Consider the following 18,158-nt stretch of genomic DNA (forward strand, 5'->3'; position numbering starts at 1 on the left):
CAGGCATCACAGCTGGGTAGGACCTCTAGTTGTTTCCTCCCTTAGAAGTGGCACAGTGACTCCTGGAACCATGAAAGCTAGTCCTCAGGGAGGAGGCTTTCAGTCAGTCCCAGCTCAGGGGCCTCTGGGCCCTGTATCTTAAAGTGTGTTGTGTCTTTGGCAATAGGGACTTATCTTCTACTTTGGGTGGATGCAATATCGAAAACAATAGCCTATAATACTTTGGGAGTCTCTTGAGCAACTCCTGTACCTAAGGCTCGGGGATCATCTTGAAGAAGGACAGAAAGATCGTACCAGAAGAGCAGACTGTGTTTTCTAGAAGTGCCTACAGCTGCACCCATGGAATCCTAGCAACATGGTTGCCTAGACATGAGCTACACAATGAAGAGACTTAGAGACATGCAGATGAGGAAGAGGGATAACTCAAGAGGTCTCAATCCTAGATAAAGAACTTCAGACGACCAAGGAGTGCTGAGCTGGAGAAACAGTCTTCCCAGGGAACAGTGCACCGACTGCTTATCTGATACCAAATGCTCATCTCTGGAATGTAAGTAACATTATAGGACTGAGTAGGCTCTATTTATGTACTTTGGAATATATAAATACATTTGAAAGTTAATCAATTATACAGAAAAGGACCAAGAATCTGAAAGAAAGCAAGTTGTCAGGAGGGCACTAAGGGAGGGAAAGGGAAGTCATAAATAATATCATTATAATATAAAAAATATTTTTAAAAAATTAGTCTCAGATACCATTGACAATCCACAAATGGTAAGATTATCCAGAATTATACAACTGGACCAACATAATCATAAGGATCTTTATAAATGATGTCCAGAAGAAAGGACGTCAAAGTGAGATACTATCTGCTGGCTCTGAAAATGAGGGAAGCAGCTGGGGGCCACGGAATGAAAGCGCCCCTGGAGGCGGGGCATTCCTGAGGCAGGATAAGAGGAAGACATGGCTCTTCTTCAGAGCCCCGAAAGTAATACAACTCTGCGAATCATGAATATGGCCAAGTAAAGCCATTTAGATTTCCATGTTTTAGAACCTCAAGAGGATTTATTTACTTTTTTTCAGGTTTTTTTTTATTCGATATATTCTTTATTTACATTTCAATGATTTCTCCTTTTCTGGCTCCCCACTCCCCAAAGTCCCATAAGCCCTCTTCCCTCCCCCTGTTCCCCCATCCACCTCTTTCCACTTCCTTGTTCTAGTATTGCCCTATACTGCTGCACTGAGCCTTTCCAGAACCAGGGGCCACTCCTCAGTTCTTCTTGGACATCATTTGATGTGTGGATTATGTCTTGAGTATTCCAAGTTTCTTTAAATCAGTGAATTATTATACTAATGCATTGCAATCACAAGCTAATGCAGATAATAAACTAACCCAATAAATAAATGTAAGGAAAGGAAAAAATACCCACCTATAAGTAATAATCTACCATTGCTCAGAAAGGAAGATCCTAAGGAAATGTCTGTATCGGTGTCCCCTCAGTTTAGCAGGCTGAGGTAGCACAGTAACGTTAGAAGAAGCTCTGTGCGTAAATATATCCCCACAGAGGCCCTGCTGCCTGCGGCCTCAGAGAAGGCAGGACATCTGAGACTTCTCTAAGGAGAACCCTGGGACTGTAAAGTGAGAATGGCAGAGGTAGTGTGTTAGACAATATGTCCTGGGTGCAGCCCTGGGAGACAAGCAGAGAGCTGCCAAGTGAGTGCAGCTAATCTGAGTGCAGTTAGCTCTGAGGTCCTTATCTGTCAATAGATGGCAGAGTCATTGGAGAAAAAAATTAAATGTATTTGGTGAGATTACTCACAGCTGGGATCTCTATTGTTAAGAAGATTAAGAGCCAGGCACTCATGTGAACTGTGGGTTGATACTACAGAGTCAGACCAAGAATGTCTGCAAAAGGTTTACTAGGACAAAAACGGTATGGGCTGAGAGGTGAGGAGAACCGTCATTTTCAGAAATTCATTATTATAATGTCCAGTTTTCAGAAAAATCATAAAGAATAAATACAAAGAAATGGGGAAGTATGGGCCATTCAAAGAGAAATGTCAAACGAAAAGATCTGATAGTAAATTTAATAGGTTTGGGTGTTAGGACAATGATCTTGAAGATGCTCACAAAAAGAAATATGTGGAGAAAATAAACAATGACATTTGAACACAGTGGAAACTCCAACTGAGAGACAAACTCAGAAAAGCAACACTAACACAATGAAAAAGTAACTCAGGAGGCAGGAAAGACCCTAACTGACATGAAAATTCACTGCAAGGATGAAAGGCAGATTTGAACAGGTAGAAAAGTCACCAGAGCCGAAGAGAAAGCAATGGAAATAAGTGGGTTTGTGGAATAAGGAAAGGAAAAAGAAATGTATTGGCTTGAACAGACATGGGAACCTGTGGCCTCGCACTGACCACTGGGTGTGCTGGAGTGAGGAAGGGAGAAGGAAAGCTAATGCCTGGGAAGTGAGAGTTTAGAGATTCCAGACTAAAACACTGGAGACGAGGTAACAGTGAGAAACCAGAAAGCCAAATGAGAATGCCGGCAGGAAACCACAGGGAAGCTCATGGGCAGAGTATCCCAGAGACCAGGACAGGACAGGGAACTCCAGAGGGCACAGTCAACTGTACACGCACTCTCACAGCGGCTGTGCTCAAGACCTGCACAGGTTCAAGCTGGACAAACTCCCTGTAGACATGGGGAGGGGACCATGGCATCGCTCCCCTAGCTGAGGGACTATTGCCAGCCACTGATGGTGGAGAGGGAAAGTCAGTTGTCTTCAGGGATGCGACCCCTCAGAGGCTCTCCATGCTCAGGAGGTGATCAACCATCAATGCACACACAGGCAGGCAGCCATAACTGGACTCAAGGTTTTGTTAGTGGTAGTTTTATTTTTTTATTTTTTATTTTTCTAAAAAGGAGCACATGAAGTTGGGCAGGAAAAGTGAAGGGTAGAGAGGAATTGAAGGGAGGGAATGGGAATGTATACTTATATACATGTATTCAATTCTTCAGCCATAAGAAAGAATTAGTGTTTAAAACATTTCCTCTCCACAGTCACTACTGAACTATGTGCATTTCTAAAATGTTAACTGCTTTGCATAGACCTGAACATAAACCTCTTTTATACTTGGAAAATTTTAACTATAGATTTATAATTCTTCCAATCTTCCCAGAGATATAAGCTTTTATAAATATCATCTTTTGCTAGCACCCAGCAATATCTGTATCAGAACATTTGGAAGTTTGATTAAGTGGTTATGTGAATGGAAGATACCTTATAGGCTGGGGAGATGGCCCAATACTTACTATGCAATCATGAGGAACAGAGTTCATATTCTCAATGCCACAAAAAACGTTAGATGGGTGTGGTGACCTGCTTGTAACTCCAGCACCAGCACTTAGAAGGTGGAGACAGGGAGTCCCCAGATGAAGTTAGATCAGACATACGGCTGAGCTCTAATGAGAGATTCTTCCTCAGTAAGTAAGCAAGCAAACAACTGAGGAAGACTGCAGACATCAAGGAGGGTCAGCTTCCACATGCAGACATACACATGCATGTGCACCCAATCATGTGTGAGCACACATATGCAGGAAACATGTATACACACATGTGCACCCAATCATGTGTGAGCACACATATGCAGGAAACATGTATACACACATGTGCACCCAATCATGTGTGAGCACACATATGCAGGAAACATGTATACACACATGTACACCCAATCATGTGTGAGCACACATATGCAGGAAACATGTATACACACATGTACACCCAATCATGTGTGAGCACACATATGCAGGAAACATGTATACACACATGTACACCCAATCATGTGTGAGCACACACATGCAGGAAACATGTATACACACATGTACACCCAATCATGTGTGAGCACACACATGCAGGAAACATGTATACACACATGTACACACAATCATGTGTGAGCACACATATGAAGGAAACATGTATACACACATGTACACACAATCATGTGTGAGCACACATATGCAGGAAACATGTATACACACATGTACACACAATCATGTGTGAGCACACATATGCAGGAAACATATATACAAACATGTATACACAATCATGTGTGAGCACACATATGCAGGGAACCCTTGTGCACCCAAACATGTGTGAACACACATACTTGCACAGATATGCACCCAATCACATGTGAACATACATATGCAGGGAAAAATACCTGATTATCTTGGGACCTTTCCTAAACCCCATTCAGTGACAGAACACACTGAAATGCAGCATATCTTCCAGCTCTGCTACTCAGAACATGATACATATGATGAAGATTTAGCATGTAACACAGAGTAAAACCTCCAGTCTTTATTATATGGATTCTTTTCCATGAACTTTTTATATACTTTGGACACGTTAACTTATGTACTTTATGATGATAATATTTAGTAAAGGAACCTAAATGATTCTGTAAAACCAACCAATTTATTTTTCTTGAATAAGATGGTTTCTGATTGAACACATTTTAAAACTCTGAGATAACAGAAAATTCAGTATCACTAAATATTTGTAAGAATTTCATGAAAAATAAAAACTAAAATTAAAATGTTAAGTTGATTTTGTATTGAAAACATTTTCTCTACGGAATTTGTGCTGCCTCCTAGATACAGAGGCAAGTAAGAGATACCCGGTGCAGGCCTGCCCTAGGTGTAAAATGGCCAGGCTGCCTTAAAGATCACTGGAGATTCCCCCTCTGGACTTGGTACCACCATGCCACACATGATCTAATTCTGTAGTCTAGCTGCAAAATCAATAAACTCACAGGAACTTGAGCACAGGAATATGAGTCCTTACTATATACCAGGATAGCCAAATTTATTATCAACAGTTTTCCTTGGAGTAGGTGTGTTGCTAGAAAACTGTCAACCGGAATGGAACCAATGAAATGTTTTTCTTATCTTAACTGTTTTCATTGACATACAAATGTATATGTATGAGTAAAAATCTATATAATTTTCCCCGAGGAAAAAGAATGCAATTTAAAATAGTATAATGTTGTTTTCAATGTATAATATATAAAATGAGTTTATATAGGATGTTTTGGCCAACAACTCAACAAGATGTGACCCATTCATATATTTTAGAAAGCTTCTACACTATAGGTGTTCATAGTGTTAGCTGCCCTTCCCTAGATTCCTTCCGTTACCCTTCTCTCCCACCTCCTTTCCTATCTAATCTCCACTTCTAGTTTTCACCTAGTCTATGACACTCTATTCTCTGAGAGATCCTCTTGATAACATTATATTCTAGTTCCCATTCTTTGGGAGATCTTCTCTTCCCCATTACTAGGTACCTAACCTCTGTGGTTATCTGGATTGCAGCATACATATCACAGGCTTAAAAGCTAATGTCCACATATGAGAGAAACCCTATTTATCTTTGGGGATCTGGATTTCCTCACTTCAGATAATTTTTTCTAGATACCTGCAAATTTCCCTGCAAATTTCATTTTTAAAAACAGCTAAACACTATCCTGTTGTGTAAATGAACCACACTTCCATTATCTCTTCGTCGGTTGGTGGATATTTAGGCTGATGCCAGTTTCTGGCTATTGTGAATAAAGCAGCAATAAATATGGATGAACACTTGTCCTACCTCTGTAGGGGGAAGAAGAGTCTTTGGCCATTGGCCTAAGAATGGTAGATCTGGATCTCCAGAGTGATCCAGCTTAGCTTTCTGAGGCATCCATTAGTGCTTGTCCAGTTTGCCCTCCACCAGCAATGACTACGTGCTCGCCTTTCCCCATGTCCCTGCCAGCACCTGCTGACACTCTTTTACTGATCTGAGCCATTCTGACCAGGATAAGATGAAGGTTTTTTTAAAAAGTATTTTTGCTGGGCAGTCGTGGCGCATGCCTTTAATCCCAGCACCTGGGAGGCAGAGGCAGGTGGATTTCTGAGTTCGAGGCCAGCCTGGTCTACAGAGTGAGTTCCAGGACAGCCAGGGCTATACAGAGAAACCTTGTCTTGAAAAAAACAAAATCAAAAAATCAAAAAAAAAAGTATTCTCAGCCATTTGGCTTTCATCTTTTGAGAACTCTCTGCTTAGTTTTGTACCCCATTTTAATTGTTTGTATTTTTAATGTTCAGGTTTTTTAGTTCTTCATATATTTGAGATACCATCTCTCTATCTGATGTATAATTACTAAAGATCTTGTCACATTCTGTAGGCTGCTTCTTTGCCCAAACGATGGAATCCTTTGCCATAGAGAAGCTTCTCAGCTTCATGAGTCCCCAGTCATTAACTACTGGTCTTAGTGCTGTGCTATGGTGTCCTGGTCTGAATGTCCTTTCTGAGCCAGTGAGATCAAGCCTATTCTTTCCTTTCTTTTCTATCAGATTCAGGGCATCTGGTCTTATGCTGACGTCCTTGATGCATATAGAGTTAAATGTTGTGCAGGGAGATAAGTAGGGATCTATTTTCTTTCTTCTACATGAGGCCAACCAGTCTGATGAACACCATATCTTAAGATGCTGCATTTTTTCCAGTATGTAATTTTAGGCTTCTTTATCAAAAATCACATGTCCATAGGTGTACAGACTATGTTTATATCTTCAATTTCATTCCATTAATCAATGTATCTGATTTTACACTAGTATCATGCTGTTTTTATTACTATAGCTCTATAATACAACTCTAAATAAGTGATGGTGATATATATCCCCAGAAGTTCTTTTATTATTTGGGATATTTTTGGTTGTCTCTTGTTGTTTGGTTTTGATTTATGTTGTGTGTGTGTGTGTGTATGTATATGTATGTATGTGTGTATGTTTACACATGAAGTTGGAAATAATTTGTTCAATGATTTTGAGCCATGTTGGAATTCTGATGGGCGTTGTATTAAATCTGTGGACTGCTTTTAGTATCATTTTCACAATATTAATCCTACCAATTCATGAGCATGGAAGATCTTTCCATCTGCTGGAGTTTCCCTCAGTTTCTTTCTTTGGTGTCTTAAAGTTTTTCTTATACAAGCCTTTTATGTGCTTAGTGTTATTTCGTGGTTTTGTTGCTGTTATTTTAGATTAATGTGAAAGGTGCCGCTCCTCTGATTTCTTTTTGTCATTTGTATAGATAGGTTACTGATTTTTTGTATGTTGATTTTGTGACCTGTCACTTTGCTGAATGTGTTTGTCAGCTGTACAAGATTCCTGATGGCATTTCTGGGGTCATGTATGTATCATATCAACTGCAAGTAGGTTATTTATAAAGTTTTAAATAATCAAGTTAATTATAAAATAACTTTAAAATATCATCATGAGGAGTACTCTTTATTAACTGGCTAAATACAAAATTAATATCCAAAATATATAAAGAACTCAAGAAGCTAACCACAAAAAATCCAAACAACCCAATCTAAAGGTGGGCTATAGAACTAAACAGAGAATTCACAACAGAGGAATCTCAAATAGCTGAGAAACATCTAAAGAGATGTTCAAATCCTTAGAGATCAGAGAAATGCAAATAAAAAACGATCCTGAGATTCCACCTTAAACCAATCAGAATGGCTAAGATCAAACCCTCAGGTGACAGCACATGTAGGCGAGGATGTGGAGAAAAAGGAACACCCCTTCATTGCTGATAGGATTGCTATCTGGTACAACCATACTGGAAATCAATCTGGAGGTTCGTCAGAAAATTGGAAATAGATCTACTTGAAGACCCAGCAATACCACGCTTGGGAATATACCCTAAAGATGCTCCACCATACTACAGGGATGTTCTACTATGTTCACAGCAGCCTTATTTGTGATAGCCAGAAGCTGGAAACAACCCAGATGCCTCACAACAGAAGAATGGATACAGAAAATGCAGTTCATTTACACAATAGAATACTACTCAGCTATTAAAAACGAGGATATCCTGAGTTTTGCAGGCAAATGGATGTAACTAGAAAAAATCCTCCTGAGTGAGGTAACTTAGACACAAAAGGACATACATGGTATGTACTCACTATTAAGTGGTTATTAGCCAAAAAGAAACAAAACAAAATGTACAGAATACCCAAGATAGAGTCCGCAACTCAAAAAGGTCAACAAGCTGAAGGGCTCAAGTGAGGATGGCTCAATTTCACTTGGGAGGGAGAAGAACGAAATCACAAGAGGGGAGGGAGGGAGGGACCTGGGTAGGACAGGGGACAGGGTGGTGTGGAGACGGGGATCATGATCTGGTATTGGGTGGGGAAAAAGGAATGAAACCACAAAGGCCAACAAAAAGAATGGAAACAGGCAACCCTGGGAAGTAGGAGGTGGGGGGAACCTCCAGAATCTACCAGAGACCCTGGAGAGTCACTCAGGACTCAAAGGGAGGACCTTAGACAGAATGCCCCAAAGTGGGGAGAGGGAACTTGTAGAGCCCACTTCCAGCAGGAAGACAGGGCATTAAGTGAGGGGTGGGGTTGTCATGCCACAGTCAAAACTCTGACCCATAAGTGTTCCTGTCTGAAAGAATTTCAGGAACTAAAATAGAGAAGAGCCTGAGGAAAAGGAGGTCCAGTGACAGGTCCAAAGTGGGATCCAGCTTAAGGGGAGGCTCCAAGGCCTGACACTATTACTGAGCCTATGGTGTGCTCACAGAAAGGGGTCTATCATGACTGCTCTCCGAAAGACCCAAGAAGTAGCTTGTAGATATTTGCACCCAACCAATGGACAGAAGCTGCTGACCCCTGTGGTTGAGTCAGGGAAAAGCTGGAAGAAGCTGAAGAGGAGGGTGATCCTGTAGGAGGACCAGCAGTCTCAATTAACCTGGACCCCTGAGATCTCTCAGACACTGGACCACCAAACAGGCAGCATACACCAGCTGATATGAGGCCCCCAACACACATACAGCAGAAGACTGTTGGGTCTGGGTTCAGTCAGAGAAGATGAACCTAACCATCAAGAGACTGGAGGCCCTAGGGAATTTAGAGGTCTGGTGGGGTGGGGGTGAGAGAGTGGGGACATCCTCGTGGAGACGGGGGTGGGGAGATGGGGAGTAGGTATTGGATAGGGAACAGTTAGAGGGTGGACTGGGAGGGAAATAAAATCTGGAGTGTAAAGAAAAAAAAGATTAAATAAAATTTAAAATTTAAAAAAAAAATTAACTGTGCAATTCCTTAAAAGAGAAACCTATGTGTTGCAATTATCTTTTGTTTATGCAGTAATGATAAAGATCCATAATGAAGCTTGTCCAGAAAAATAAAGAAGATGGTGTATAATATATACAGAATGATATTTAGTCTTTAAAAATGAGGACATCTTGCCATATGAGGCGTTACAGGTGAACTTTGAAGATACTACTAATTAGGATAAGCCTGCCACAGGAAGACAAAGATAGCAGGACTGAACTGGTGTGGTTTCTAACAGTCAAATGCACAGCAGCAGAGATTAGAGTAGATTTTCCCAGGAGGAGGGCTCAGAGTGAGCTGATAGTGGAATAGCATTTCAGTTGTGCAAAAGTTATCATAATTCACAATATAGGCTGTGCAACACATGTACTGGGTAGTAATTATTTAATAATCTTATTTATTTAATATTATTTGTAAACCACTAACAGCAACAACAGTACTTCTGAGATGTGACTAGAAAAAATATTTTACTAAAATATTAAAATGGGAAGTAGAGACTAAAGTCTATGTTTAGAGTACTCCTTGTCTTTGCATAAGCATTCTACCACCATCTCCAAACGCACTATACATTCATGCCCTGCCTCCTCTCCACCCCAGGAACTGAAGTTTACACAGCGTGGTGACTGTGGGATTCCTGGAGATCATTCTGAACTTCCTCAGAAAACACAACCACTGTTTGAAAATGATTCTGCTGTCTGACTTGTCCATTTTCAAGCTTCTTAGATATAAGTGACTTATGTGTTAGGGTGAATACGCTCAATGTGTTATGTATAGTATTAAGAAAGTGTTTAGTTACCCTTGCTCACTGATTCTGTTCAGCAAGTGAGGTGCATGTTACCTCCCAAGCTCTTGGTAGCCCCACCACAAGACTTTAAAGCTGACAGTCTCTTTTCATTCACAAAACAGGATAAATGTGTCAAATTTACACTCTCTGGAACTACACTCTGAAATACCATAGTCAGAGACTACAACTCATATCATTATTGACTCTTTTGTATATATATATAGTAATTTATATATTCATATATATAGTAATATACAGTAATTTATATACTTTGCATGTGTGTACATGTACATACGTGTATAGAGAGACCCAAGGGTGATTTTAGTCTTCCTTGATTGCTCTTTACCTAACTCACTGAGGCACGGTCTCTCACTTGAACCCAGAGAGAGAAAACAAGCTAGTCTAGTTGCCAGTTTGCTCCAGGGATCCCGGCCGGCGCCTTATGAAAACTGGAATTGCTGCCCAGCCACGTGCACACCAAGTATTACACGCTTCTGGAGATATGGACTCTAGTCCCCGAGCTTGCAAGCCAAGCACTTTCTTCAGAGCGCCGTCTCCCTGGCCCTATTGTAACTGTTTTGTGTTCATAATTAAAACAGAAAGAATCAAAAACGTTAATAAGCAGAGGAATTTGGATGTTTCAGGTTTTTCTTTAATTCAAATTATCTCTCTACTTGTATAACATTAACTACTCTCCATTTTCTTAGGAATCAGCTCGGAAGAAGATCCACTATATCAGAAAACTATATCACAAGAAAAAGAAATCTAGGATTCTATGGTGCCAGGAAACCCCAGTCAGCTAGTAATATTAAAATACTAAAATTACTAAAATACACACACACACACACCTCAGCTTTTGGATAAGAAAAACACGCTCTGTTCACTTATATATTGATCTATTTCCAAGCTCACTGAGTACTTTCTGATTTTTCAAATACGCTACTGAGCCATCCAATGAGTTTTTTACTTCAGTCTTTTATTTCACAACTCTAGAATTTATTTTTTTAATTTCCATCTCTTAATTGACCTTTGTAATTGATGACATAAGTTATTACACCTTCCTTTACTTATTTTTCTTTTAGTTCCCTGACATACTTATTTTTAAAGAATGTTTATTCAATTTTATACATATATATAATACATCTTCATTCTATACATCCCAAATCCCCCTCTCACTTTCCCTGTACTTTGAAATATTTCTAATGGTTGCTCTGAAGTTTGTGTCTGTCAAAATGATGAGAATAATCATGATTCTTCACATTGATTTTCAAACAATTATTTCTTCATATTTCCGATAAAAAGGATCATGTAAAACATCTTGAATCTCTAACCGTCTTGAAATTGCTTCTATATTAAGTTGACATCAAGGTTTAGAATTTGTGCCAACAAAAATGATAGGAAACTGACTGTTAGCACACCCTGGCTGCAACATATATAACCAGAATAGGTAACCAGAATCTCATCTGGGAATTCAGAGAATTTATATAACTACAGAGTATCTTTTAAGCATTATAACTTAGAGAACCTAAAACAAAAGATACTATATAATTTAAAAACTTACCTGATATAAATAATCTTCAAATACAAAATAGTAATCATCATTGCTTGCTGTCAGCTTCACATCCTGCAATTAAAAGGTACAAAACACTGAAAATTACTCAAATGAATCTGCTTATAACTCTAAAGAATAAATATAATATTTGGAAATAATATTGCAATGTTTTATGGTGAGCTGAACATGCTGACTGTAGAAATTTAGTCACGCTGCTTCTAGCTGCATGGCCTAGGCCAGCGACTCCAAATGCAGGTCCGTATGCTTTGAAGAGTGACCCCCTCAGCCCTTGCAGTAAAGGCCTGAGCACTCTCCCATGTCATAGCCCATGAGAGAGAGAAGCCCTGTTGCCGAGCTAGTGAGTGACCCCTCAGCCCATGTGGTAAAGCCTGAGCACTCTCCCACGCCATAGCCCATGAGAGAAGCCCTGTTGCTGAGAGCTGACTCTGAAGGGGACATGGGCCCTGGCTCCTTTGTGTCCCTTTCTTTGTACCCAGCTGCTATGAGGTCAGTGGCTTTGCTCTCTCCCTTGACTCCTGCCAGGAGGTACTGGCGTGACAAACCGGAATGCAGTCAGGTCCCATGGCCATGACTGAGACTTGTGAAATACACAAAAAAGTAAACCACTCCCTCTTAAACGTCAGTGCATCACACAGCACGTCACTGTAACAAGAGGACGCTGAGTCTCAATGGCCGTAAATAGGTAGATGACTACCTGCTTCAAAAGCTATGATAAATGCTTCTGATAGCATCAGCTTCTGAGACAATACTCAGAAAACTCTGATCAAAAGCCCCTTCAGGTATATACTTAAAAAGAGGCACTGCACCTTGTATGAAAAACCTCTACACCCAAAGCATGGTGATACTTTTGAACCCACCTTTTAATCAATTCAACAAGTACTGATTAGTTGATCAGGATTAAGTACAATAAAATCAAAACACAAAGAAAATGAGGATGATTTTGGTCTTCAAGAAGTCTACAACATCAGCTGGAGAGGTGGTTCAGTGGTTAAAGAGCACTGGCTGCTCTCCCAGAGATCCTGAGTTCAACCCTCAGTACAGACTGGAGCCCCATGGGATCTGTGGCCCACCTTCTGGTGTGCAGATGTACATGCAAACAAAACATATATTCTTTGAACACTCCTCCACTGCTGGTGGGGTTGCAAATTGGTACAACCACTCTGGAAATCAGTCTGGCGGTTCCTCCGAAAACTGGGCACCTCACTTCCAGAAGATCCTGCTATACCACTCCTGGGCATATACCCAGAAGACTCCCCACCATGTAATAAGGATACATGTTCTACTATGTTCATAGCAGCCCTATTTGTAATTGCCAGATGCTGGAAAGAACCCAGGTATCCCTCAACAGAAGAGTGGATGCAAAAAATGTGGTATATCTACACAATGGAGTACTATTCAGCCATTAGAAACAATGAATTCATGAAATTCTTAGGCAAATGGATGGAGCTAGAGAATATCATACTAAGTGAGGTAACCCAGACTCAAAAGGTGAATCATGGTATGCACTCACTAATAAGTGGATATTAACCTAGAAAACTGGAACCCAAAACATAATCCACACATCAAATGAGGTACAAGAAGAAAGGAGGAGTGGCCCCTGGTTCTGGAAAGACTCAGTGAAACAGTATTCAGCAAAACCAGAACGGGGAAGTGGGAAGGGGTGGGTGGGAGGACAGGGGAAGAGAAGGGGGCTTGCGGGACTTTCGGGGAGTGGGGGGGCTAGAAAAGGGGAAATCATTTGAAATGTAAATAAATTATATCGAATAATAAAATAAAAAAAAAAAAAAAGAATAGGTCTACCACATCAATGACAAAAACATGCATGCAGTAAAAATATGGGGAGAATCACAATGACAGATCGTAACTACCCATGACTGTAGAGCTGAAACAGTCTAGAACATTCTACTCAGCAGCTGAATCAAACAGCAATCAAGGGATTATGGCACAAGTCATGGATAGCTCTGGTGAAAACTTGAAACTGCCGTGTACAGGGAAAGAAAGAGTCATCCATCTGACTTGGAGGTCCCATGGTGAAGGTAAAGGTGGCGTATTCTCAGCAAGGGTGATACTCTGAGCCAAAACTGGTTCTTGGAAGTAAAAGTTATAAATTAAGTATTACAGAGGCACCAAAAGCTAATCCCCACCCAACATAATCTTGCTCATTATCATTTATCATTGTTAGGGATTAATTAAGCTTTTGCCTTAAGAGTATGGTAATGAAGAAGCATTGGTGTAATGGGCAGACCAGAGTAAACCACAGAACTAGAGGGTACAGACACAAGGCTAGTTGTTGGGAGGTAAGGAGAACCTGGTACAATATGAGAATCTACGAGGTCCGTTCAGGGACGGCAGTTGATATTGCTTCCCACACATTCCTTGAGCTACAATCATCCCAGGGTGGGGGGAATGTCTTTATCTACAGTCTAGCTTTTGGCACCAACTACTCAGTGTATCCCTACCATAAAAGTTGAAATATACTTGGCCACATATTTAGAAGTGAAAGAAAACAAAAGTGTGTTAATGTGTCTGGAGAGACGGCTCAGTGGTCAAGTATGGGCCTGCCCTTGCCGAAGACCCGGGTTTCCTCACTTCAGACAGCTCACAACTACCTGTAACGCTAGCCTCAGCGGTGCATGTGCTCATGTGCACACACACTCCCACATGCAGATACACATATGTATAATTTAAAATATTTAAATATGTTTATTTAAATATTTAAATAAATTAAATTAGTTATTAATTTAAATATAAAATAAATTAAAATAGCTTTATTACAAAGAAAATATTCAACTAAGATGTAAGGAATTAGGAGACAAAGAAGACTAAAATTCTATACTCATATTTTAATTTTGGTTATTTTTTCCATTTTCTTCATGTGAAAGACTTGAATTTAAGATAGTCAATGTTTTTATCTTTATGAAGCACTGGGGAAGGAACAGAGGATCAGTCCCTTGGGAAGAAGACAGTGCTGGGCTGTGAGCAGACCCCAGCCTAGGGAACCTCAGCCTCTCAGGTATCACCATCACACTGGCATTTCCTCCTTCCCCCGCCCCCTGTTTTAGAATCAGGGCCTTACCAGGACCAGACTGGTCTCAAACTCTATGGAAGCCATGCATGACCTTGAACTCCTGATCCTCCTTCCTCTGCCTTCAGGATATAGGCATAACAGATATGCACTACCATACACAGCCACTCAAATTATTTTTCAAATTTCATATGTACTTTTTCCCCTAGTTCAAGCCCTGCAGAGAGAAAATTCCCCATTTTAACAGTTATTAATGAGATGGGAAAACCATAGATACCTTTACTTACTTTATAAATTAGACTGTCCACCAAAAGGTCATGCTGTATCACATTGGTCTTAAGCTGCTCATAATACAGGATATCCTAAATTTAAAAGTAAAATGTACAAAGATTTAGTGTTTATAAGGTCAGGCACAAACCTTAATAAACAATAATCAGTAATAAAATTATTACTATATGATAGCTAAGTAATAGTAGATGTTCAATAATATGCCTGTATCCATCCCTGGTACCTAGTGGGTATTCAGTTTTGCTAAACTGATTATAATAAGGAACATAATATTTATGAACTGGGTGCATCTTATGATTTCTTGAACAGTGTGAAATAGGTCAGTGAGAAAGAACTATCTTCACTCACAGCTGAGGAGCTTAGGCCCAAGGAGAACCTAAGTCGCTGTCCAAAGCCAGACTGGTCATGCTGTAGCTCCAGCCTGACACTCGTGCAGCGGGGCAGGACCACCAATGGCTTCCCCCTTGGCAGCTTGGGCAGCTCCTTTGAATACTACGAGAGCTGGTTCTTGAGAGAAGGCTTTCAGGCTAGGCCAGCTCAATTCCTCTAAGTCTTGTATATCACAATTTTAAAATTATGTCACTATAAACGGAGACTCAGGCTGTTTCTAAGCAGTTTGTCCCTATGCATAATGCTACAATAAATCCCACTGCTCTATACTTTCTGTCTGTAGGGTGAAAATTGTACACACCTTACATCAGGGTATAGACTGCCTAAGTACTCTTCAAGAGCAAAACCAGTTCAAGTTTTCCCAGCAAAATAAGGTGCTATTTCATCTACACCTTTACCTCTATAAACTGTCATAGGTGAGAAGCAACAGCTGGCTGTTGTGTTCATTTGGGCTTTTTCAACCTGAAACCCTGTGTTTCCTGGCCACTTGAATTTCCACAGCGGATTCCTCCTTCACAGTATTGTTGGCCTGTGCATTAGGTGGTCTTTCTCTGTATAACGTGGCAGACTCTTCATGAAGAATTACCCTCTCATCACTATGTTGCAAACATTTTCCTTCAAAATAACATGTTGCTTGAATTTTATGGTAAATGCAACCAACTCTTTAAATGTTTTTTTTTAAGATTTATTTTATTTATTATATGTAGGAACACTGTAGCTGTCTTCGGATGCTCTAGAAGAGTGCTCCAGATTTCATTGCGGATGGTTGTGAGCCACTATGTGGTTACTGGGATTTGAACTCAGGACCTTCAGAAGAGCAGTCGGTGCTCTTAACCGTTGAGCCATCTCTCCAGCTCTTAAATATTATTTATGGCTGTGGGTTTTCTTGTATTAGAAAAGGCTTCGACACCACATGTTTATATGAAAAGTTTTGGAAAACTGTTCACTCAAATCTCTGTAAGTCTCCTGGTCTCAAAGGGTCCGACTGTCCTCTGCGAGGGTGACAGTGAACTACCAGCATCGGCCTGCTCCACTGAGTACAGTTATAGCATAAGAGCTGTTTATTAATTCAGTGCTGTTTATTTAATAATGGTTTGGTTATTCTTAGATACTTAACCTCCATAAAAACATGAAGATAACTATACCTAGCTACAGAGTTTGTCCTAAATACTTGTTTCAGAAAAGGTGATGTTACAGCATCCCATTAAAGAACATAATGGAGATATTAGTAGTGTAAGACAAATTCACAACCTTCTGTGGGCTTCAGAAAAATGATAACACTCCCTTTGTAGGGTTGATTTGAGGGAAAATGGATATATACAATAAGCTCCAAATGGGGCCTGGCAGATTTTCTGAGGGTCAGGTTTTATTTTCTCTGTCTTTTGTGTTCATTTTCCTTATATGAGCTCTGTAGCTTTCCTACTTTCTTAATATTAAATTTTTCATGCTTCTGCTATTACAAACTAGGTGTTTTCTACTTTTGCAAGTTCTTATTAATAATATGAATAAAAGATGATTTTTAAATATTTTTATAATATCTTACTAAAATATTTTAATTATAGTAGTGCTTTTATTTTACAGGTATTTAACATAATCATAATCATCTCTAGGGAGCATGTCTGTGTGTGTTCTTTCTCCAACCCTAAACCAGGTCATTTCCCTATCTTACAACATTGGCTGGAGCCTTAAAGCCAACGCTGCATAGCAGTGGTAAACCGCAGCCTCAACCTGATCCTGATGAGAGCGGGTTAGAAGTCTGTTCAGCTCTTACTCAGACCAGTATGACATATTCATGATCAATACTTTGATTGAGAGATTTGATTTGGAATGGCCTTTGGATTTTACCATAGCCAGATGGCACTTACTGTTATTTTTTTCTTCATCAATATGCTGACATATGTGATTTGAAGGCCCAATGGCTATAGCACCTGTTCAGTGCTCTGCCTATGTGAAATCAGCTGCCCCAAGCTGGACAGGACAGCTGTCTTTCCGTCCCTCTGTGGTCATCTGTGGCATATGTGTAGCCAAAGAAGATGGCCATTCCTGTCAGAGGCAGACAGCTCTGCAGTGTAGAAGTACTATTGATAAAGGGCATTAAACTACATTGCCCTAGGAATTTTAGATCTCCTCTACAAAGCAGAGGGAAACATAGCCTGGTGACATCTGAAAGAATACTGCTTTAGAAGAGGTTGAATGAGTTTACACTATTAATATTCATTTCAGTTTGTTAAAAATGTTTGTTCATATGCATGCTTACATTAAAAACTGAAATAAAACCAATCACAGAAGTTATTTCCATAGGTGATATACATTAAAACTTTTTATCTGTATTACTCATGAATTATAAATGTTCACAGATAATTTCATTTTAACTGCTATGCCCAACAATAAACTACTTGCAATTGTACCTGTAATGCTTTTTATTATCAATTAACCAATGCTTTCCCTAGTCATTGCTAGGAAATTAATAAGTATCTTAATAAGAGAAATCATTAAAATACTAATTTTAGGACCAGCATTTCCATAAAAAATATATATATTCAATTGCATTGAATAAAACTTTAAACATAAAGACAAATTTTACTGGGTCCAATTATCCAAAACAGTCAACAATCTCATAAATATAATTATGCAGCAATCTCATGAACTAATTGAACTGGCTAAACTTCAGACAAGTAATAAAATATTATCAGCAAAACAACAAATAAAAATGCTGGATGACTGAATGAGAACAAGGCCGTGCTTGTTCAGAAATTCACCTGTCAATTAACAACTTTAAAACTGCAGGCTAGATGTCAAAACTACATCACAAAACAAGTTTTTATTCTTTTCAATATGTAGTTAAAATAATATTAGCTTTTTCTAATAATCATATGAAGAAGTTTCTGTAGCCTTTATAGAATAAAGATAGCAATAGCACTTCACATTGATTTTAG

General features: G+C 39.6%; 1 protein-coding gene across 1 annotated transcript in view; it reads right to left on the minus strand.

Annotated features, from left to right (window-relative positions):
• Positions 1-18,158, minus strand: part of Tbc1d19 (TBC1 domain family member 19) — a 95,683-nt gene that overhangs the window by 35,840 nt on the left and 41,685 nt on the right. Inside the window, exons 12-13 of the mRNA XM_052199158.1 lie at positions 14,832-14,906; positions 11,508-11,570 (exon numbers count right to left, since the gene is read on the minus strand). Of these exons, the coding sequence (XP_052055118.1) occupies positions 11,508-11,570; positions 14,832-14,906 (138 nt within the window). The remainder of the gene's footprint in view (positions 1-11,507; positions 11,571-14,831; positions 14,907-18,158) is intronic.

The sequence above is a fragment of the Apodemus sylvaticus genome, chromosome 11 (genome assembly GCF_947179515.1).
Source record: "Apodemus sylvaticus chromosome 11, mApoSyl1.1, whole genome shotgun sequence".
Classification (NCBI taxonomy): Eukaryota; Metazoa; Chordata; class Mammalia; order Rodentia; family Muridae; genus Apodemus; species Apodemus sylvaticus.